Below are 22,659 nucleotides of genomic sequence, written 5' to 3'. Positions count from 1 at the left end.
CAAAGCACCCAGTGCATTGCCTTTTTGCAGCAAGTATTCTTTATTTGTTGAAAGGAAATATTGCAAGTGATTTTAAAATGTGAACGTGTAGAAATCAGCTGTGGGATACTGTGTACATAACAACTATTCCACTCTGAGAAAATATGTGAAAAATATACCTGAATTTATTATTTCAGCATAGTATAATACAGAATTGTGGCAACACAAAGTAAATACTACAATGGGTTGATACAAAAATGCTAAAGCCTCGTTTATCTGTTATTAAAATGATACAATTCTAGTATAAAGTTTATAATGAAAAAAGATTTACACTGTACATAAAAGGAATTCCTTCCAAGAGCTGTAGGCCAGAGAAAGGGGACAAATACTTAACTTAAAGGATGGTTTGAGGAACACGACCTGGCCAGCCAGCTCATTCCCTATTAGGGGGCCCGGGTCCCTGTTGGGCTTCCTTGTGGCAATACTCAGTCATTCTATCCCTATTGCAATACTTCTTTCCTCGAGGATCTAGTTATTTTTTTACTAGAGACGTGCTTTTATCCTTGTGGTCCCATTTCCAAAGCTGCTCACAGTGACAGATTAGGAGGTTGCGCTTTTGTCCTACCTATCTTTCCTCGATGGTAGTGTTCTGGGAGGGGTTGGCATTTATCTGTCTTCTTATCTGACAGAAATACATTCGAAATCAGACCTTAATCCCCGAACACTTCCAAAGTGGGAAGTACCTGTGAAAATACATCCTTTCCCCTCTCCCGTTGGTTATCCCCCCACTAGTCCGGTGTGATGGCTCGTGGAGAAAGCTGTGTAAAGAAGCATTCTGCCTCGGTGTGTCTTCTCATGTCGAGGAAGGCAAGGTCTGCCATGATTTCAGGAACTCGGATGTTCTTGCTCATGGGCGCGTATTGTCTCGAATCCAGTCTAGGTAATTAGTAACCTTGGTGTATACACCTGGAACGTCTTTCTGCCCACAGCCAATACCCCAACTGATGATGCCAACCAAAGTCATGCGGTCGTCCTTCATACACACCAAGGGGCCTCCTGAGTCACCCTGCAAAGGAGAGAACAGGTTAGTTGTTTGTAAAAATCGAAGACTCTCTGGGTAGAAGTTAGTGTTAATATTTGTAGTGTTACTATTGTATACTTCGTAGTACTTAGTTCACAGAGGGACGTTCTCCTCTCGGTGATCTTGATCCTCTAAGAGAATTAGGCTGCATCTACATTGTAAAGTAGAACTGAGGTAATTGCTCAGACATTTCAGGCCTCAGCCCTGGTTTTAACTCTGCCACTTACAGGCTGGGTGGGCTTGGGCTATCTGTGCTTCAGTGTCCTTATCTGTAAAAGACAGACAATACTACCCACTTGATGAGGTTGTTATGGGAATTAATTGGGAGGACGCTTGAAAAGCTCCAAGAATAATATATGCAAGACATTTGGTAAAACTCTTGATACTTGTTTAACTTATTAAATTACTGAATCAAAATGATTTTTGTTTTTAACTTGAAGCTTGCAAATAATCATGGTTTCACTTTGCATACAACATTTACATGGCTGTTGACAATGGAGGTTTCTGAAGAAATTCTTCAAAAAGAGACCAAAGGCTGTCCAGGAACCGAGGGGCGGGGGTTGCTATGATTACTTTATAAGAACAAAGTCCACAAATTCTTCAGCGCAAGAGCCTGGCTAGCTTTCCTTTTTGTACCCCTCTGACCCCAGCCCCTCAGTGAACAGCCTGCACTCTGCAGGCATGAACGTGTCTCACCAGTAACACATCCTTGGCTACATTTCGGTCCCCCTATCACAGGTCGGTCTGTGTCCCATAGACCAGTGTCTTGTTACCATGAAATAGAAGTACATTACGAACTCCAGTCAGGATGCTAATACAGAGAACCTGGGATGATTTGCTTTTCCAGGTAATTAGGGCTTAGAATACGTTTTTAAACCTCATTCCTCACAAATCATCTCTATCCTACTTCCCAGTAAGCCGCCATTCCTCCTTCCCCTGCTACAAGGCAGACTGCCATCCTCCAGCACCTATAGGAGTCAAGAATTTCTTAATTCGTGTTGCGTTATCCACCACTTCAAGAGTCAATTAATTGCTTGGGCTTACAGGAAATCCTGTACCAGGTGGGGTTTCCTGTGCAGACACTGGGGAAATTTCCTGCAGTTCAGATTTCTTAAGTTTGAGCAACTTTGATCGTTCTCCAGTTGCTTCACTTTCTGAGGCCTGCATGTAAAATCCCCAGTGCCTCACCAAGATGAAATCACTCCATTCTGGCTGCAGGTTTTTTCCCTTGGTTAAGAGTCTGTTGGCCACGGGACGTTTTTACCCTTGGAGAGATCTCATGTTTACCTTGCAAGCGTCGTGCAGGTTCGGTTGGTTCCCTCCGCTCCGTGTGTCTCCAGCACACAGCATGTTGTTCGTGATGGTTTTGTTTGACACATACTGGGACGTGCAGCGGTTGGCAGGGTACAGCCTGACATGTGCTTCCTTCAGCCGCTCAGAATAGAAGGGAGAAACTGAAAGAGAGGAGAGAAAGCATCTTATGGTTTTAGAGAAAGTTGTCAACCTTTTGGAAGGAGAAAGCCAAATTTTCTAATAGTAGATAACAAGTATCAAGCTTTTATACATAGTACATTGAATCCTATGAAATTGCCAATATTTTATTGTTTTGCCCTATAAAAATAACAATTTTATAGAGTTGAACTAGGGTTTCTCCACAGCAGCATTACTGATATTTTAGATCAGTTTTTTTTTTTTTTTTTAAACCAGATAATTTTTGTAAGGGGCTGCCCTGTGCATGTTGGATGTTCAGCAGCATCCCTGGCTTCTCCTTACTAAATGCCAGGATAAACCTCCATCCTGAGTTGTAACCACCAAAAATGCCCCCAGACATTGCCAGATGTCTCCTGGGACACAAAGTCACCCTCAGGTGAGAACCACTGGTTTAACCTAGTATCTCATTTAATCCTCATAACCTAAGGAGGTAGCTAGTTCTGTCCCCATCTCACTGATGGGAAAACTGAGGCTTGGAGCAGTATAAAATAAAAATCCAAGCCAGGGTCACACTGCTAGCAAGGAGCAGAGCAAGGATTTGACTTCAGGTCTATGGGATTGTAGTCCAAGTATCACACCCTTAATTACCATCTTCACTCTTACTAGAACCTTCTTGAAAATCTTAAACTCGTCAAAGCACTGGTGCTATTCAGAACTTTCAGGACCTGCACAGGGAGCCTGTGAGGTAGGGAAAGTGATGGTGGGTTCTCACAACACATTGACACCGCGTCAGTGCCTGACCCAGGGCAAGACCCACTCGCATGACCCTCTTTCCTCTGCCTGGTCAGCAGCTGTATCTCTCGCTGTCCCGCAGACAGACAGGATGGGCTGTGACTTCCTTCCACTTACATTCCTCATGCTTGCCGTAGCCAGACAGCTCACATTCCGTCCAGTCGGGCAACTGGAGGGCAGCTTCCGGAAGACAGACGGTGCGAACGCTGTCACTCTCTTGGGCACATTGTAGCGAATCCGATTTCAGCTGCAGCAGTGCTGGGAGGGAGAGCGGGGAAGGGTAAAGGGCCCGTGTGAAGAGCTGCTTCTGAGTTTAGGGGAGAGAGGTAAAGGAGAGGGCGAGGGTTTGGAAAGAGGGGTACGAGTGCACGTGTGGGTGTATGTTGTGTGATCCAGAGTTTGAACTGAAGCGGGGAGAAAAATGACATCTCACCAATATCATTGTCGTAAGTGTTGTCATCAAAATCCTTGTGGATGATATATTTTTCTACTTCAAATGTCTGTTCTTCTCTTCCAGGTTCCTCCCGGTAGGTTCTGCCCAAAACCACCTTAAGGTGGTGGACTGGAAACCTGATGAAGAAACATTAGATGTTCTTGCTGTGAGGATGCCTCTAACCAGCCTGGTTTCAAGGCCTTATAGAGTAGGAAAATCTTCTGGGTGTTCTAAGTCCCTACCTTTCCTGTAAGCAGTGGGCAGCAGATAGGACCCAGCAGGAACTGATCAATATTCCCCCACAAAAGAACCTTTCTCCCGTCTGCCTCCTGTTCTTGACAAAGAGAGCAGCCTGCCATGGATGAGAGGTGATGTCCGAGAAGAGTCCTCCTTTAATGCGGAACTGAGGCTGCTTGTACTTTCTCTGGCCACAGGTGGCTGGGTGAGGAAAGGGCAGAGAAGGGAGATCAGATCTGTGGTCCTAGGGTACAGTCCCTGAGCACCCATCGTGATTTCTTCACTTGGAACCCCAAGTTTCCACAGGTTTACTGCATCTCTGCAGGTTGGCACAGAGTGGTGTAACAGTCTCCACAGTGATAAAAGCCACAGCTTTCATTTGTTGAGCCCAGAGCACTGTATATACACTGTCTTTAACCCTCACAACACTGAACTTCGGAGAGGCCAAAACATTTTTGCCCAAGGTCACAATGGCATCAGCATAAGAACCTAGATCTGTTAAAATCTAAAACTAGGTATCTTTCTGCTATGCTTCATGACCTCTAGTTTTTTCCTGCCACTACTTCCTGGTTTAAGAAATAATGAAGCACTGCAATGTTTTCCTGGGGAATATCTATCCCATTTCTTTTCCATCTACTCAGCCTCACCCATCCTTTAAGGTGCAGGTGAAATCCTACCCCCTCATGAAGCTTCTCTTAACACTCCCAGCCAACTAGGTTCTGAGCAAGCTTACTGATGCCACTCACTGAGGACTCACTACACAAACCTTGGTTGTGTGTTAACTGATAGTTTGTGTCTTACCTGCCCAGTTAGACTGTACGTTTCTTGAGGAACATTCTGGCTAATCTGTGTGTTCACAGGCTCTGAGTAATAATGATCTATTCTCAGATAATGTCCCATGCATGGGAAGTGAACATCTGCCCAAGAGTGTTGCCACCCAACCCTTGCTTCAGTCATGGAAGCGCCCTTTCCAACAAGGCCTGACCTTCCTGAAAAGCCGGCAGCTACACAGTCTGAACCAGACCGCTGTGAAGGCAGAGAAATGGTCAGGAGGAATAGGGCAGAGAGGCTGGGCAAAGCGGGGTGGCCCGGGGCCGGCCCTTACAGCACTGGGGGATGTCACAGTATTCCCACTGCAGCTTGCGGTCCTTCCACACATGGCACCAAGGCTTCACATCCCCATCTGGATTCCTAGACGATAAAGAGAACACAAGGCTTTAAATCACATTCTCATTCACATCTGAAGCCAATAAGAAAGGAAGGGGGCTCAGTGAACCGATGGCAAAAACATTGAGCTGGGAGTGAGGATCCTGGGTTCTGGCTTGGCTCTGTCGCAGACCCCGCCATAGCAAAACAGCTTTCACTTTAGCAACATGACATTTACATCTCGCAGGGCTGGTGGGAGGAACTGGGAGCTGTGCTGTGGGGAAATCCTGGCAGTCTGTCGGAATAACAGTGCCATGTGGGAGCGGAACAGATGAGGAAAAAATGGCTATGGGACAGGACCTCTGACTTGGGATTTGGGATGGAAAACTGTGGACTTTGCTTTTCATAATAGGTGCTATTCTAGCAAATGAGCAGGCCGGACTATATAATAGCCATGGTTTCTTGCCACTCACTGAGCCTTCCGTATAACTTTAGGCATTAACTCTTCTCCCACCGCATGCCCCAATCTTGTCCTTTGCCCAGGCCTGAGCCCCTTGAACGCTATGCTACATACCGGCAGTAATTGTGTTTGCCCAGGCCCAGGGCCCTGGCGTTGCTTTTCTGCGCCGTATAAATCTTGCCTCTCAGGGCCATGGAATTCCATGGGAGGCAGGAGGTGCCAGACGTGGTGAGGCTGTAGGTGCCACGGTAGTCTAACCCTTTTCCTAAGTAGCAGTCCCCATTTTTTCCTGGAACAGAAGAAAGATCAAACTGAAACAAAACCAATAAAATGCTAAAGCGGGCACGTTGGAGTTTGCAACAGGGCCTGCAATGGAGCGGCTGACCTGGGGAGTTGAAGGCCGGCAGCCTCCCAGTGAGAAGGGGGTGACACCATCCCATCTCCCCTTTTCCTTTTTCTTGAAGCCCTTTGACATAGGGATGGCAAATGGCTTTCTTTTGGCATGTCAACTTCCATCGACTGGATATGGCTTCCTAGATTACTGTGTTGAAAGAGATTCTGAGGGTATATCAGTTCAGCAGGAAAGGTTGCTGTGTTCAATTAGCGGTGATGATTCTTGCAGCTGCTTTGAAAGTAATTATAGGTTTCCTTGTTCGTATTTGACAATGGACCAAGGTACTTTAATGGAGGGACATGTGAGCAGACCCTTACTTCCTAGATCTTGCCTGCCAGTGCTCTGAAGGATTCATTGGGCTTGGAAGAAAGAGACAGTGCTGCCTAATTTTCACCTATTTGTCCCTCTTTTCTCCCCATTTGAAACTGGCAAAATATACCAGTATAATAAATAGTATAATTAGAAGGGATCTTTAAGATCATGTAGACCAATGAGTCCCAATTTAGAGCAGCTCCTGGGAGATGGGGAGGACACTTTAGCATTACTGTAAAAGGTCCTCAAAGTCACAGGTATGCCAGCATTACTTGTAGACTGAATGCACGTTATTTTATATATGTATATTTAGAATTTAAAGCATGTTTTTCATGCTATTGTAATAAGTCACATAATTATTTGTGAAAGCACTGCTGAATTCATAGTATCTTTTGTAACTTAGTATTTTCAAATATGGGAAATTTTCTCACACTAAAAGTTGAGAGAGAGAGAGAGAAATAAGCCCGTCAATCAAAAAAGGGAGAATCCCCATTCATTCTCAAAAGGGCTGGAAACCACAGATGCAGCTGCACCTTCCCCTCTGTAGATGAGGAAACTGAGGGTCAAAGGCATGAAGGGATCAGCTCAAGGTCAAACAGCTAAAGGCCAAGCCTGGGTGAGGACAGAAGTCTCATGACTTCCTTCCCTCTGCAGCCCAAATGATTAACTAGAATCCTACTCCTCTGTCCCCCGAGTTGTAGAAGGATCATCAGCCTGTCCTTCTAGACTTTTCTCCCCTTGACACCGCAGGGGAAGGTGGGGAGGCTGCACTTACCGTTGGAGCAGACGGGCGTGCTGCAGAACTCCGGGCTGTACTTCCCTGCTTTGAAGACATAGCACCAAGGTTTTGAGTCTCTATTTGGGTTTCTGAAAAATCAGGCAGGGAAAGCCAAGGGCCATTAAAAGTGGGACTTCCCTCTCGGGCCCAAAGACTTCACAAGCTCTTCTGGGGAAAGTGTTAGTGTACTTTTGGTTGTGCACAGGGTGGTTCTATCATGTTAGGTAGAAGTACAACTAGGTTATTGTCTTCATTTGGAGATTAAGTGTGGTTTAAGGAGATATATATGCCTGCCAAGTTGACAAGGGGTAGACTGTGATGATTGGTTTTGTGTGTTTACTTGGCCGGGCTCTTATGCATAGTTCTTTAATCAAATACTAGTCTAGGTGTTGTTGTGAAGGGAGTCTGTAGATATGGTTAACTTCTACAATCAGTTGACTTTAAGTAAAGAAGCTTATCTTCAATAATGTGTGTGAGCCTCATCCAATCAGTTGAAGGCCTTAAAGCAAAAGCTGAAAAGAAATTCTGTCTCGAGTCTACAGTAGCAACTCCTGTCCAAGTTTCCAGCTTGCTGGCTGGCCTACAGATTTCAGACTCATCAGCCCCACAATTGCATGTGCCCATTCCTTAAAATAAACCACTTTGCATATACATAAAGCTTCTCACCAGAGGAAAAACTACTCAGTAGAGCGAGTCAGTCCTCTCACCTGCAGTAGTTGTGATTCCCAAGGCCCAGCTTGATGGCATCTGGCTTCCGCCCATTGTAGGTCTTCCAGGTCAGAGCACTGCTGTTCCAGTTGACACATTCAGCCCCACTTTCCGCTGTGCTCCATGTGCCCCTGTAGGTGACACCCTGGTCCTTGTAGCAGGTGGCACTGGCATCTGATTGAAAGCAGGAAACACAACATCTCACATGTGAACTCCCCTTTCATTGAGGTCCTCAGAAGCGTCTCACATCTGCTGTTGTCATTACCCCAAACCCACGAGGCAGGCTGGCTGCTGAAGCTACTGGAGCACAGGAGTTAAGTGGGGGGCTAGGGTCACCCAGCTGACTGGTGGCAGAGCCAGACTCCAGTTCTACACCCATTAGGCCCAGCGCTTTGGTTTCCTAACCAACCCTTGGATGACCCTCCCTGTCCCCCAAGCCCCACCCATACCCGCGTCACCGGGGTAGATTTTCTTTCTGGGTAGATTTGGCAGTTGGGATTTCAGTCCCTCTCTCACACCCACCCACCGACCACTCACCTATTTCACAGAGTTTCCCTGTAAATCCTTCAGGGCACTGACAGACAAAAGCTGAGAAATGCAGAGCTTGCCAGCATGTCCCCCCATTGAAGCACCTCTGTTCGTTGCAAGCTGTTAAGTAGAAACAAGGAAACCCCTCATTACTTTCAAAGTAGCTCCAAAAATAATAGGAGTTAAAATATTAACAGTGCTCTCTGCATGTGAGGCACTATTCTAAGCCCTTTACAAAATTAATTCATTTAATTCTCACAGCAAACCACGAAGTATGTACTACTGTTCTCCCATTTTACAGAAAAGGAAACTGAGGCTTGGCAAGTGAAGGCATTTGCCCAAGGTCACACAACTTTGCTCCTCTTTTGCTCAGCACCTTCACATTTGCCTAAGGCAGAACATGCCTGGAATCTCTGTTTGAAGATTTGAACATGCTTGGGGAGCAATAAAGACAAGGTTTAGGCCAAGAGACTGGACCCGGAAGCTTGAAGCCTCTGTCTGAAGTCCATACATACTTCCGATGGGCACGGAGTGGCACTGGGCCCAGCCGCTGTTGCACCAGCAGTATTCTACCCGGTTGCTTCTGAGCATGGGGCGCAGCCACGACTCACGTTGCTGGTATATCATCAGGGTTTTTTCATCTATGCAGGTCACTATAGAGAAAAACAGGTTGTTTTCTTAGGGCACGACTCACCAAAAACTGTATTTTCTCCAGTCTTGCTGAGAAAATACCCATCTCGCTTTCTGTATAATCTCTCCTTTATTCCTTTCTTGCTGCCCACTGGAAGATGATAAATACCTAATATTTTGCCTCCAAAGATCCCTTTTATTGTTTTTTCTCTGATAGGCCCTTATTTCAAGAGAATTCATCTGTCAAAGTACATTTATTAAGTAATACTCTATTTTTGCATTTTAATTCATCAAAACTATACACGTGTATATAATTACCTACCAGAGTTTTTGAGCCACATGAGTATTACCACAGTGACATGATGCATTCCTGGCCCCAGACTAAGTCAATTGGCATTTTGGTCTGTGAGGAAGACGTGCTACTTCCATTAGTATTTTTGAAAATATAATGAAAGTATAATGAAAATAGTTTAAGTACTCCCATTAATAGCCTTTCTCCCTTTCTGTTTGCAAGTAGAAGGCCACGTTAAAAAATCTTCACTTTTAATTAATTAAAAAGTAACATATGTTCATGGTAAATAGTGCTATGCTATTGTTTCTTTTGATTGTCCATCGGGACTAGGATACCCTTGTCAGAAAGGCTGTGCTATCCAGCAGCGAAGGCATTGGGTTTAGAGTGTGACTCACTCTGGGGAAACTTCCGCTTTAAAAGGGGTGTTGCAAAGTCTTCCAGAGCCAAAGGAACTAGCTCATGAAGGAGCGGAGGGGAGGGCCCCAGGCTGGCAGTGTTGGACTTGAAGCTGGGCCTAGAGATCTTCGAATCAGAGTTAAGACTATCCATTCGGCCATTAGCATTTTTTATGCTTGGGATTCTAACAGAGATGTTCCTCAGGTTTCTAGAATCGGCTCTAGGCTTGGTCTTAAGGACAGGAAGTCTTTCCACAGCGCTTCTGTGAGGTGAGCCAGGCTAGCTATCCTCGTTTTAATACTGAGAGAATGGGAGGTACAGGGACGTTAGTTAACACAGACGCCAGGTGGGGGTCATGGCCTGGAGGAGATCCTGGGGGACCAGGACAGCGCCACCTGGCAGCAGCGTGGGCTTGGGCAAGTCACTGAATCTCCGGGCCATTTTCTCATCTGTGTAACAGGACTTGGCGCCACAGAGCTTGCAGGTTCCCACCAGCTTTATGGCTCCCTGACAGCCTGCCTCCTTGAGGGCGCACCGGCCCGTCTTCTCAGATCCTGGCTCACTCGCTTTGGCTCCCTGGGTGCATGGTGAGAGAGCGTGTGGGGGATAACACGGGCATCTTGGCAGAATTGCCCTGTACAGTGTCACCTTCACATAGCTTAAGTTACCAGGCGGTGGATAGAGATAAATCCCCTGTCAGAGCCTAAAGCACCCTGAGCCCCTGGAACCCTAACCCAGCCTCCTACCTCCATCAACCCTTCGCCACCTCTTCATCTTACCTCTGTTTTCCCTTGTGAATTGCCTGTAGAATCCCTGTAAAGAAACCAGGAGTGGAGAAAGGATCAGTACATGCTGGGTGTCTTAAGAAGAAAGGTAGCTAATCCTGCCCATCAAGCTGCCAATCAGATGCCATCTGCCCAGAGAGTCCCCCTCAGGTTAACTGGCCCCATGTGGAATGTCCATTCTTTGCCCTCTTGCCTAATACTTTCTCCACTTTTAGACCGACGCTGTCCAAAAGAACTTTCTGAATGATGGACACGTGTAATACCTGCGCTGTCCAATATGTAGCTACTAGTCCATGTGGCAGCTGAGCACTTGAAAGATGGCTCATGTGAGTGAATTGAATCTTATATTTTATTTCATTTTAATTAATTTTAAATTTAAATAGCCATAAGTAGTTAGTGGCTCCGGAAATGTGAATCCCAAGCATACCATGCAGAGGGGACTATGCCCGTGTGTTTGGCAGCTCCGCTGGCCCTCTGTCCCTTTGTCTCTCCACTCTGACACCATCCCCACCTTGGGGCTCCTGAGTACCCTGAGGAGCACCTGGAAAGACCACAGCCTCGAGGGGCAAGGCACACAGACATGAACTGCACACTCACCGGCCTGGGCAAAGTGAAGGCCGCTTCACAAAGCAGCAGTACGCACAACAGTTCCCTCTTCACTTTAGTCATCATTTCCGCAGTGTCCCTTAAATTCTGGAAGAAGAGGGGAAAAGGCTTAATCGTGTGATATGAAATTTACAACAAAGTTCAAGAACCTGCAACTTTATCATGGCCAGGCCCTCCAGAACCTGCTCCCTCAGCAGGAAATGCAATGACAAGTGTCTAGAAGACTCTGTGTGTGTGTGTGTGTGTGTGTGTGTGTAAATAATAGTATATATATTTTTTACTGTGGTGGAATACACATAACATAAAATTTAGCATCTTCACCATCTTTAAGTGTACAGTTTAGTGGCATTACACACATGCGTGGTTGCGCAGCCATCACTGCTGTTTCTAAACTTTCATCTTCCCAAACTGAAACTGTACTCTTTAAACAACAGCTCCCCATTCCCCTGGCAACCAGCATTCCACTTTCTGTTTCTATGACTTTGACTACTCTAGGTACTTGATATAAGTGGAATCACAATATTTGTCCTTTTCCATCTGGCATATTTCACTTAGCGTAACAAGCTCAAGGTTCGTCCATGTTGTAGCGTGTGTCAGAAATGCCTTTGTTTGTACGCTGAGTAATGTTTGTCTACATAGACAACATTTTGTTTATCCATTCACCCATGGGTGGCCGCAGGTTGCTGGAAGATGATTTTGTCCAGAGATTCCTATGGGCTCAAGGGTGAGACCATCTCTGGCACTTCTTGGCAGCCCAAGGACCATGGTGAGCTGGTTTGGTTTCCCTTGAAGTAAATTCCTGCCCTGGTGTTGACTAGGCAGAGCCATAGTAATGTCCCCTCTCTGACCTTTTAGAAGAAACCGTAGGGATTTTATTGCTGACACATCACAAACCCAGCCCACCTCAGATTGCTTCATGACCTCCGTGCTTCTTTGTCTAACAAAGATAAGGCCCCTGCAGGCCAGCCCTCCCATCTCCCCACGGCTCCATTGGCCTGTCTGTGTCTTTATAAACAAGCCTGACAAAGTGCAGACATGCAGAAAGGAGCAGAGGTGTCTGGTATTAGTCATTAAACTCAGATATTCCTGGACCCCAAATTCCCAGCTTTCATGTGCCTTTTCCCAGTGATCTTGCTCTCAGCAGCTTCGAGTAGGTTAGTTGGTGGGGGTGTTTGTTATTCTGTGGTCTGGCAGGCCCACCCACTCCTTCATCCATAAGAATCAGATTAGGGCATTTCTTCCCTTGACTCATTTCCCTTCAGTCACAACAACTTTTGGTCCCACCCCTCCCCCTTTATCCAAAGGATCCTAAGCATCCTGTCCCTTTAGAGGCTTCTAGGACTTTCGTCCTGGCCTGGATCTGGCTCTGGTTTCTTCTTTATTTGCAAAGAACTACCCTGGTGGAAGGGCCATTCCCCTCCCATGGTCCCAGGCTCCCTTCAGAGCACGCATAAAAAATAAAGGGTGGGAGGGGCGACGGGAGACTGCTTAAGCTCCAGCCATTCTTTCTGGGATGTGAGTGGCAGTCAGAGGAGGGAAACCGGGGCTGGAGGACCTGGGGGGGTGTGCAGCAGGGCCTGGTCAACAATGAATCCAACTCAAGGAAACCCAGGCTGCAGGCTCAGAGAGCCTTGCCAACTAGCTCACCCCTCCCCCACCTCCCCTTACCTGCTGTGAAGGGAGCAGAAAGAAGGTTGGGGTCTGGGCCTTTGTTTGTATTTGGCACACCCAAGGCCCCCTTCCCCGGGCAAGATGAGCTATACTCTTTGGGGGCCTTTTTCCTAGAGGAGGAAGCTAGCTACTGTTCACTGGTTTCAGGCAGTTTCAGAAGAAAGCAGCGGGCCATCCAAAATAGGAGTCCATGACAAAGTCTTCTGAACACAGGGAATTGCTCTGGATTTTCATTCTCAACTGTCCTTAAATTTCCCCAAATTCCTCCTATATTTTCTTTCTTAATTTTATCTCATTACTTACAACCTTTAAAAACAGATCTTCTTAAATGCGTTCCCCTCTTTCTTTCTGACTATAATCATTTTCACATATTTATAGATGGTCCCATCCTTTATTATCTTAGTTGGGCCTTGGGGATAGGTAGACCTCTCAAGTCGGGGACTTTATGCAGAAATTCTGAACGAAGCAAGGAATGAATGAATGAATGAGTAAATGAACCACCAGCCAAACAAGGAAACTAACTTGCATCCAGTCTTTTTAATATTCTCATTCACCCAAGTCCGGGGGATTAGTGTAATCTTTTCTCTGGATACCTGCCAAGTTACTTCAAGAACTATTTAAGGTTTTATTTCAAGTGTTATTTTAAGGTTTTATCTTTAAGTTTTATTTCAAGAACTCACCATCCTCCTAAACGGAACACAGTTCTAGACGTTGGAAATTGCCAAGTGAAAAGTGAAGTGTTACATATTTGTATTTCCCTGGACAAGTGGAGGGAGGGGGACCAAATGCCAAGGAGGAGCCCAACTTAGAGCTGGGTGCAAAGACTCCAACAGCTGACTCATGTTAAACCCCTTTGCAACTAAAAAATCAGCACAAGGGGGAAAGGAGTATATTTATGTCTTCTGCTCCTGGGAGAATTAGAGACTTTCTCTCTTCCCATCAGTCCTTATCTTCCTCTGCCTCTTTGCCTTGCTGGGTTTTGAGCTGACCCAGTGCAAATGCATCTCACACAGAAAAACAATGTGATAGCTCCATCCTCACTGCATAGAGGCAATGGGAGCAGCTGAACGGGCTGAGGGATAAGAGAATGGCAAAGGCATTAGTCACCCCTCCAGCAAACAAGCAGCGCAGCCCCAAGACATGGGAGAAAGGGAAAAGGGAGGATGTGTCCTCATTTTCCTTTGTTGCAGAGGTGGGTTGGCGGTGTGGGCCGTGCCCCGACAAGGAGAAAGTAAATACCAGAAGTGTGGACTCACACTCGGGACCTGTGGGACCCACGCCAGGGGACTGCCACACAGAGGACACAGGCTCCCACCAAAGGGAGAAGTGCCAGGTGCTGACGGTGAGGCTGGGGTGGGGGGTGAGACAGGAGGAAGAAGTGTAGGAAGGACTTCTGAGGCTCTTATAAATAAAAAGACTTGTAATTTAAAAAATATGCGTTTTCTTCCTTTCGTTATATTCAGTGGTTTCCCAGAATCAAAGAAGGAAAGAAGCAGGGGAAGGAAAGGAGGGAAGAAAGGAAGGGACGAAAGAAGGAAGGAAGAGGAAAGGGAAGGAAGAGAGAGGAAGAGAGAAGAGAAAAGGAAAAAAAAGAGGAAAAGGAAAAAAAAGGAGGAAAAGAAAAAGAAAATCTCTGAGGAGTCTTGCTTTTGTTCGACTGGACTCTGAATCACTGGAAGAGTCGCGGCAGGAGCGGGGCGATGGGATGGCCATAAAGCCTGCCACCCCACGCTTCCAAGGTTCCAAGGCTCCAGCCCTGGCAGGCACGCCCTGGCTCACAAAGTTCATTTTTGCAGATGTGCAAAAGGCACTCTCTCTGGTGGATGGAGTTCAGTACACTACAGGGCTTGGCAGGCTGACAAAGACTTCATGCAAATTAGAAAAAAATAGGGCACATGACTTGGCAAATTAAGCATGGCCTGGATTCCAAGGATGCAAGGGCAGGCAGCCTCCTGCACGGCTCCGCCCAGTGAGCTCACTTCGCCTGCTTCCACAGCATCTCTGACCTTCCTGTCTGGAAGCCCTGCAGGGTCCTGCTGACTGCAGCAACTGAGCAGCTCTGTTGCTTGGTCCCTCGAAACAAGCGTGAATGATGACTGCTCTAGGGAACAACGGGAACAGTGGTCTGGTAACCAGAGGGTTACTGTCCTTGAGCCCAGGATGCGAGCCATTCTGGCTGAGAAATCAATGAGCATGCCAGCGAGAAACTCAGTGTTCATCCCTGCAGCGGCAGCGTGGGGATGGGCTGGGTGAGGTCAATGAAGTGGAAGCAGGACAGCTTGAGGAAGGGCCTGGGGAACAGCAGAGGAAGTGTTGTCCTCAGTGCCTTTACATTCCCTTTGCTTTACCTCTTCCCTTCATTGTCCTCCTACCTTCTCCATTTTCCCTCAGAGAATTGTGCTCTCAGGAAAGGGACTGGCACACTCATTCACATTGGGTTAAAGTGACTGAATAAAAATGAACGCGCTGCCCTTCCAAAAGCATCTGTGTTGTGAGACATAAAAATCTATTCCCAGAGATGCAAAACCAAGTGGGTTCGACTTTCAAGTTTTCCTCCAGGGCTAACATTCTGTGGTTTCTGTTGTGAGAACAAATGATATAATGAGTGTACACATGCTGTGGAAACTGTAAAATACTTATAAATGGGTATAAGTATTTTTATTTAAACACTCAACCACCTGCTATGAAGTGATTTGCGATAAAAAGACTGTACAAATATAGTCAATCGATCAGTCAAGTAATATGATTCTAGGTAAAAAACAATGCAGTTGCTCCAGATGTTATAGAACCAGAGGATTTTAGTTTCTATTTTTGCCTAGAAGAGGCAAATGGATGAGTAAGGTAGAAGAGGCTGGAAATTGCAGGGAAAAGACAAAAGTAAATTGATCCTATGATCAAATTTAACAACGTGTGCAAAGTTTGCAATCTGAACCTTTGGTAAAGGAGATTCTTGGGTTATTATTGTGTTTTTCTCTGGGAATCTGAGTATAAGAAAGTCAGTCTGTAAGACGACCAAATACCCTAAAATGACTCATGGCTTTAAAACCAACAACAGCCTCCCTCCACCCTCCAACCACCATGGCCCAGAATGGGTGCCAACAAATGAGAAAAGAAATGGTCAGAACTCCTTGGAACAGCAAAGGCATGCCACTAGAATAAGGACAAGAGACAAGGTGAGATGGGTGGAGGAACCAGGCCTCAGAGAAGGTGGGGAGCTCCCACGAAAGATCACTTTTGTCTGAAGCAGAGTCAGAAACTGGGACAGGAGCCAGAAGCCTGGTAGCTCTGGTTCTATTTATACAGGTCCTGCTTTTCATAGAGGCCATGATCTTGGAATAAAAATCAATGTCAAAAACGGCCATCATATAAGCAATTCTTAACCTTTTTTCTTTTCAAGATTTTATTTATTTATTTTTAAAGAGGGGGGAAGGGAGGGAGAAAGAGAAGGGGAGAAACATCAATGTGTGGTTGCCTCTCACACACCCCCTACTGGGGACCTGGCCGCAACCCAGGAATGTGCCCTAGCTGGGAATCGAACCAGAGACCCTTTGGTTCGCAGGCCAGCAGTCAATCCATTGAGCCACACCCACCAGGAAAGCAATTCTTAACCTTTAAAAAAGGTTATTGTCTATGTACCAAAGCTTACTTTCTCTCTTCGTGAACAACATTCTTTATAACTAGGGGACAGAAGAGGAAGAGTCTGTTTATTGGCTTATTTGATGAATTCCAATAAGGAGGACAGAACAGAATTCTCGCCTGCCCCCTGCCCATCTCCACTCAGTCACTCAGGACAGAGCTCCCTCCAAAGCATTTTCAAAATATAGGCGAGTGACCTGTGTCTAAGTTAGATGACATTAACCTGGCCACTCAGAAAAATCTGTACTGAGAACTGAGTATTGTCCCCTCCTCAACATTCCACCCTCTGCCAGGTGATCCTAGTTATTTGGGGGAACCAAAGGGGTGGTATTTGTGGGTCTAGGAAAATAGGAGCCCATTCTGCCTCCTCTGAGATAAAAACAAAAACAAACTCTTTTTTAATAAACGTAGGTCCTTGTAAAGAAAAAACAAGGTTTGGCTGGGAAAAGCTAGCTCAATTAGTCAGTGCAATAAAATGTTAACCCCAAAGTCTGAATCTGAATAAACTCTGCAATGTAACATTCATCCAAAAATGCCTCTTGTTAAGCAACGTGGGTAGTTCTGCTGGTTCATTCCACTCCCTAAAGCAAACATCACTGCATGGTAATTAAACACGTAATAATTTGATAATTCTTCAGGTAACCTCCAGATTTCAACACACTCGAATCAAGCAAAATGATCACAAGCTTTCAATGCATCATTATAGAAATTTGTCAGCATTTTACTGGCCTCACATGGAAGTGACATTAGAGTATATTTTTGAGAAATGAGTGAATTAACACCACTTGCTCATCACATACTTGAGTAAATACTACTTGTGAGACACAGAGTTTACAAAACCTTTTTACGTCCACTGAATCATTGAAGGCAATATTATCTTGTTTCTATGGAGGAGAGAATCGAACTTCAAAATAGTATAAGGGACTTAGCTCTATGGTGACACACTTTGGTAGAGGTGGTGTTGAGACTCCAATACCAGAATCTCAGTTCTAATACCCAAAAGCTGCCACTCTTTCCACTACTCCTTACTGTGTCTTGATACTGTAATGTAACATTTTTAATGTGTTCAAAGTTGATATTTGAGGAGCAGGATGTCCCAATATGAGGAGCACAGCCTCTGGAGTCTTAACCGCAAACCCTGGTTACTGCTTACAGACCAAGTGCGGTCGGTCGCCTGGGTTTTTCCGAAGGGCTAGTCATTTCCACCCTGCTCAATTGTTACAGCACTAGAGAAGAAGCAGGTAAAGCCCATACTTAATGGCTGGTGCCCAGTAGGGTTAACTGTACTTACAGCCATGGGCGTCCTTCAGAAATAGGAGCACCAAAGTTTATAGCTTCCCCTTGGAACAGAAACTAGAAGCTGCCAAAGCAGAAGGGACACCAAGCTCTATGGGGTCCTCATTGTGTTCAAGTGTTAATACAAAATACCTTTTCCTCAATCATTTGGAAGACTTGTCCTGACCTGTAACCAGATTCTTCACCATTGAGAGGCTCATGCCCTTTATCTATGTGATCTCTATCAGTATTAGCAGGAGCCATTATTTCCTGAATAGAGGGTGGAGTCTTTTATCCTGTCTTTAATCTATGTTTTTATTTGTCTTTCCCAGACCTGCTTTTGTCACACACGCCTGGGCTGCCAGGGACTCAAAGAAGCCGGAATTATTGGCTAAGACAGATGCAAGGTTAGGCTCTTGCTACTGATAAGGCCCATCTGATACAGAACACACAAATGTTTGACAACCAGAGATATTATGTGAGAAAACTAAGGAAACTGGAGCTTCCCAGAAAAACAAAATACAAGAAAGCCTCCCCTTTATCTCTGTAGCCCAGGTGGTAGAGACTGGCTTTTGCTACCACGAGGCAAAATAAAACAAGTTTTCCTTTTCTTGAGAGCATGACAGATGTGAATAGCCAGCAGAGAAGATGACTGGTAGTCTTTTCGCTTTTAGATTATTCATAGTAGGTTACTGGGAAGCTTCCCTAACTAGCAGCACTCTTTCCACTCCCTTCAAAGAACTCAACTGACAGGCAAAGGTCTCTAACAAAGGGGCTTGAGAACCTCCTTGGGTGCCCTCCTCCCAGTGTCTACCAGGTTCCTATCCCATCCACCTTGGGCAAGTTCAGTCTAATTTTCTCCTTTTTTGAATCCACAGGTGATTTACTCACTCTCTGTATTCACTATCAAACGTTTATTGAGCACCAACCAAGGACTAGGCACAGGCTCGTGATATAAAGACACACATGCTCCATCCTCAAAAACTCATAGTTTAGGAAGGGGACAGGCAAGTAACTAGGCAATCATAGTAGATTGTGGTCAGCGCTGTGACATGTGGGGTGGGGGTGACGCTAGAAGGTGGGAATGAAGAAGAAGAGATCCTACTAGAATGTGGAGGAGGGGGATCTAGCTCACTTTTGTTGTGGCAGAGGGCAGGCTGGTCGAGGTAGGCTTTCCAGAATGGATGCTACAGAAGCTGTTTATTGAACAGAAGTAGCAGTGAGCCAGGAGATGAGGTAAAGTGTTCCTGACAGAGCATATCCCCAAGGTGGGCCTGCAGCTTGGGGCTCAGGGGGATAGCAACCAGAGCCTCTTACTCTTCAGTGCTAACACCTTTCTTTGGGCAAGAGAGTATAATTCGCATACACCAGGGTCTCCCTTCCAGGGTGTCCCTAGGAAGAAACGTGGTTTGGAAAGCCCAAGAGGTTTAAGGATGTTGGGGCCTTGGGGAAAGGGCTCAGTTTGCATTCTCTAATGCCTAACTGTAAGTTAATGGAATACTTGTGACTATATAATAAATAGAAAAGGCTTTTCATGCAAAGGTCTCCCACTATCTCTGTTCAACCTGCCCTTGAATGAGCCCAAACAGACCTCTCCAAGCCACTGGTGTACAATTCAGGAGCATCACATAGCCATCCTGTGCCCCTCAGCTGGGCCCGTTGGCCAAGAGTTACTTTCTGGATCGTGGGTATTAGCATGGATGGTGCTGGTCAGCTGCTCGGAGACTGAATTGTACTAGTTTTATAGAAAGGATGGTGGTTAGCATTTCCTGGGGAATCGGGATCAGTACCAGGACTTGCCTGAGTTATCCCTTCAAAAAATATTTACAAAATACCTGCTGTGCATCCAGCGCCCGGTTCATTTCGCCTTCTGTCATAGGTCTTAATTTCCAGGTGATCAAGAGGTTTATCTGTTTTGCTACCCTCTTCTACAGAAGTCTATTTCCCAGGCAGGAGAGTAGAACTTAAAACGTACAACATATCACTAGGACAACATGCTGTCCTTAAATGTAGGCAGACATCTAAGCCAGAGTCAGGAGGCCACGGGGTTGGACTTGGGGGTGGACGATCTCCAAGATTATTTCAAGCTCTAACTTTCTCTGAGTCTGAATCATCTTCAGTTTTTTTTTGTCTTTGTTTTAAATTTCATTTGATTTAAGGCCCACCACTTGGTTTCCTGAGCTGGTTGACTAGGGTGAGATTTAACCTGAAACTATAAACAGAATTTTTCTCCATACAAAGCAAAGGGCCCCAAGAAGGAATAAACAGAGTATTCTCTGCTCACTTGTTATTCATACCAGCCGTCTTGTCAGACGGAGCTGAAAATCACAGAAAACAGAGATTTTATTCTGAGATTGCAGATGCACAATGCCAAATAACCAAGCGAAACATTTCAACTCAATACCCAATTTTTTCCTCGCAACCACATACTCAGTATCTCAGAGAAGTATATGGGTTTGGAACTGTGACTGGAGCTAAATCCACTATCACTGGCACTGCAGCCATCTGGTTGAAAATAATCTACACACACCCTGGAAGCTTCGCAAGTCCTGGAGCCAGCACTGCTCCTTCCAAATGATGATGCTAGTCAAAGGGCCCCTTAGCTGCTACAAAATCCCATGACCAGAAAAACTCCTCTTGCAGATTAGTAACAGGGCTCACCTGGACAGTAAGTTTCTCCAATTCCTCTATGGTCCCCACCACTCATTTACAAAAGCCTCCACTTTTGGTTATGGTCGCTTCAAGTCACACCACTAAAGCTGTGGTTGCGCTGCTTGTTACAATAGTTTGAAAAGTACTAAACATCAGCTCTGCTCCTCAGTGTGTTAGGCCCAGAGGAAAGCAAAGTCCTACTGTTCTGCCTCAATGAGCACAAAGAAGTCACAGCATCACTGCCGTTCTTCAGCTACTCCCTGGCTGCATGAACTTTCCCAGCCTGCGATAAAGCAACTGAGAAGAGCACAGACACCGGGAGAATCTGATACAAGGCTTCACAAAATCAACGAAGAGGGTCTTAGAAAGTCTGGACAGAGACAGAGCCATTTGGACAGAGGTTAGCTATCATTTACTCCTGACAAGATCTAGAGGTTTGAGGCTGGTGTCTCAGAACATTTTAGGGAGAATAAAGTGCTGGATAGGACGGAACTCTTTCTTTCAGTACTCACTGCATCCCTGCTGGTGCCCCGAGTCTGACTCTGCGCTCACAGGAAGCGCGCACCCCGCCGCTCACTCCGATCGTCATATATTGATTCTGGACAAGTCGGTGTCCATATCCCGGCATGAGTCTTCCTGCTTACAGGCAAAAATTGCTAGGAAGGCTTCCTGCGGGAACTCCACTGAACGGCTGTATTTACAGAATTTCTTCACGGGATTGTAAATGTACACACAAGCCTAATTTTTTTTCTGTCATCAAGTAGCTGCAGGAGACCACCCATTATTATTCCAACTTGGCCACCAAATAAATCATCCTTACCACACACTTCTTTGCCCTTGAGATTGTCATTAGTTACCTGGGAGCTCAGCATGTTTTCCTCGCCCACCCCCCCGCCCCACCCCCGCTCTCCCACCCTGTGAGGTTAAGAAAATAAAGATAATAACAGTGAAAATCTAGAGAGACTTGATGTGCTTCCTGCAGAGTGCTTTAGGAATAAAAGACATTGATGTTACTTTTTTTTTTTTTCTCTGTAATTGAAAACTCTTTAAAGAGGACCTCACATTTGCACACCGGGCAAAAAGCCAGAAGACAAAGCTGTCCAGTGGAGCTGGTGGGAGGAAGGGGGCAATCAGAGGCTTTTCTCTGAAAGTCCCCCCTTTCTCTTTCCCAGCACTTCCAACCTAGTAATGTTCTGGAAATAAGCGACCCTCCCCGCACATTCCCCATCCTCCCGCACATTCCACCCCCCCCCCCAATCCCCAGCCTCAGTTTCTTCGTGGGCTCACTGAGGAAGGCTGCCTAGCCAGACACTGACACTACCCCCCACCCCCACAAGTGTCCTGCCGGCAGCTGATTGTACATTTCTTGCCCGTTAGTCATGAGGTCCACTTATTGTCTATTCAGAGCATTTCTGTATAATTTTTTCGCTTTCCCCTCTACTCTGCAAGCAGAGATTTCTTACCCAAGAAATAGCCCCTCTATTCTCTCTCTTCCCCTGCCCAACTTGCCTGCCCAAGACACTCTTCCAATTAAACACAGATACAAAAAGAAATCTCCCTTTGGGTGCAACTCGAGCTAATCCCCTTTTGCCTGGAGTACAAAGTCTGTCTCTCATTGAGGCATTCCTTCACTAGCCAGCAAGATCTTTAAGAGAGAGGAGAGGAGGCGGCGCTGGACAGGGAGGCACAGAATTCAACCTACCGCCACTCCTCGCCTTCCTTCCCGCCTGAAGAGGATTTTTCGTCAGCTGTTCTTGTAGGACTTCGGCGCCAATATCTCTGCACACCTCCGGCCTCCTTTTTATTTGAAGGCAGGGGGTGGGGTCAGTGGCCCCGAGTGGGCGGGTTTCTCTGCCGCAGGAGGATGCCCAGTGGACGGGGCTATGCGGGAGCCAAACCCGGGCGGGCCTGTTTTTTGTAAAGAGGGGGAGGAAGTTCAGGAATAGAAGCTGCACAGCCCATCTTGGCTTTGGGCCATCCTGATTATTCCCAGTCCTGATGTCATCGAATCACAAGAATTGGGAGTTGGGCTGGACCTTAAGAGTCATCTGTCTTTAAAATCCTAATCTTAATGATGTAAAAGGATCCCTCTAGATTAGCTGGCTGTAAACTTCTGCAAGGAAAAAAAGGTCCTTACAATTCCAAAGAAATACACACTAAGGAGGCTGACGGGATTTTCTGGAACCTCTGGACACAGCCGTTGAAAGGACTGGACAGATGGACCAGCTGCCCTCCAGGAAGGGGAAACGTCAGGGCTGGAGCATTTGTGGGGACGCTGGGACATTTAGGGGCAGGCTGGGCGCACCTGCAGTTGGAAAGTGTCCCTGCCTGAAATCTGCCTCATTGGGCACCTGTGCTGCCACTCCCCAGTTTTGCAATCACGGAGAAAATCATTTCACCTCTCTGTAAAGTGAACCAGGGCTCACTGAGGTCCTTT

General features: G+C 46.1%; 1 protein-coding gene across 1 annotated transcript; it reads right to left on the bottom strand.

Annotated features, from left to right (window-relative positions):
- Positions 1-230: 230 nt before the first annotated feature.
- PLAT (plasminogen activator, tissue type) lies at positions 231-21,985 on the bottom strand. The gene is given in 15 exon segments (XM_054565788.1): positions 231-1,045; positions 2,348-2,514; positions 3,401-3,541; positions 3,717-3,853; positions 3,959-4,154; positions 5,059-5,144; positions 5,660-5,735; positions 5,738-5,848; positions 7,041-7,132; positions 7,751-7,925; positions 8,289-8,399; positions 8,795-8,932; positions 10,308-10,339; positions 10,969-11,075; positions 21,925-21,985. Coding segments are annotated over 14 exon segments (1,707 nt in total). The 5' UTR covers positions 11,055-11,075; positions 21,925-21,985; the 3' UTR covers positions 231-886.
- Between the last annotated feature and the right edge of the window lie 674 nt (positions 21,986-22,659).

The sequence above is a fragment of the Pteronotus mesoamericanus genome, unplaced genomic scaffold (assembly GCF_021234165.1).
Source record: "Pteronotus mesoamericanus isolate MK-2021 breed Mesoamerican mustached bat unplaced genomic scaffold, CSHL_Meso_final contig_169, whole genome shotgun sequence".
Lineage (NCBI taxonomy): Eukaryota > Metazoa > Chordata > Mammalia > Chiroptera > Mormoopidae > Pteronotus > Pteronotus mesoamericanus.
Note: the sequence above shows the minus strand (reverse complement) of the source record. Positions and strands in the feature narration are given on the sequence as shown.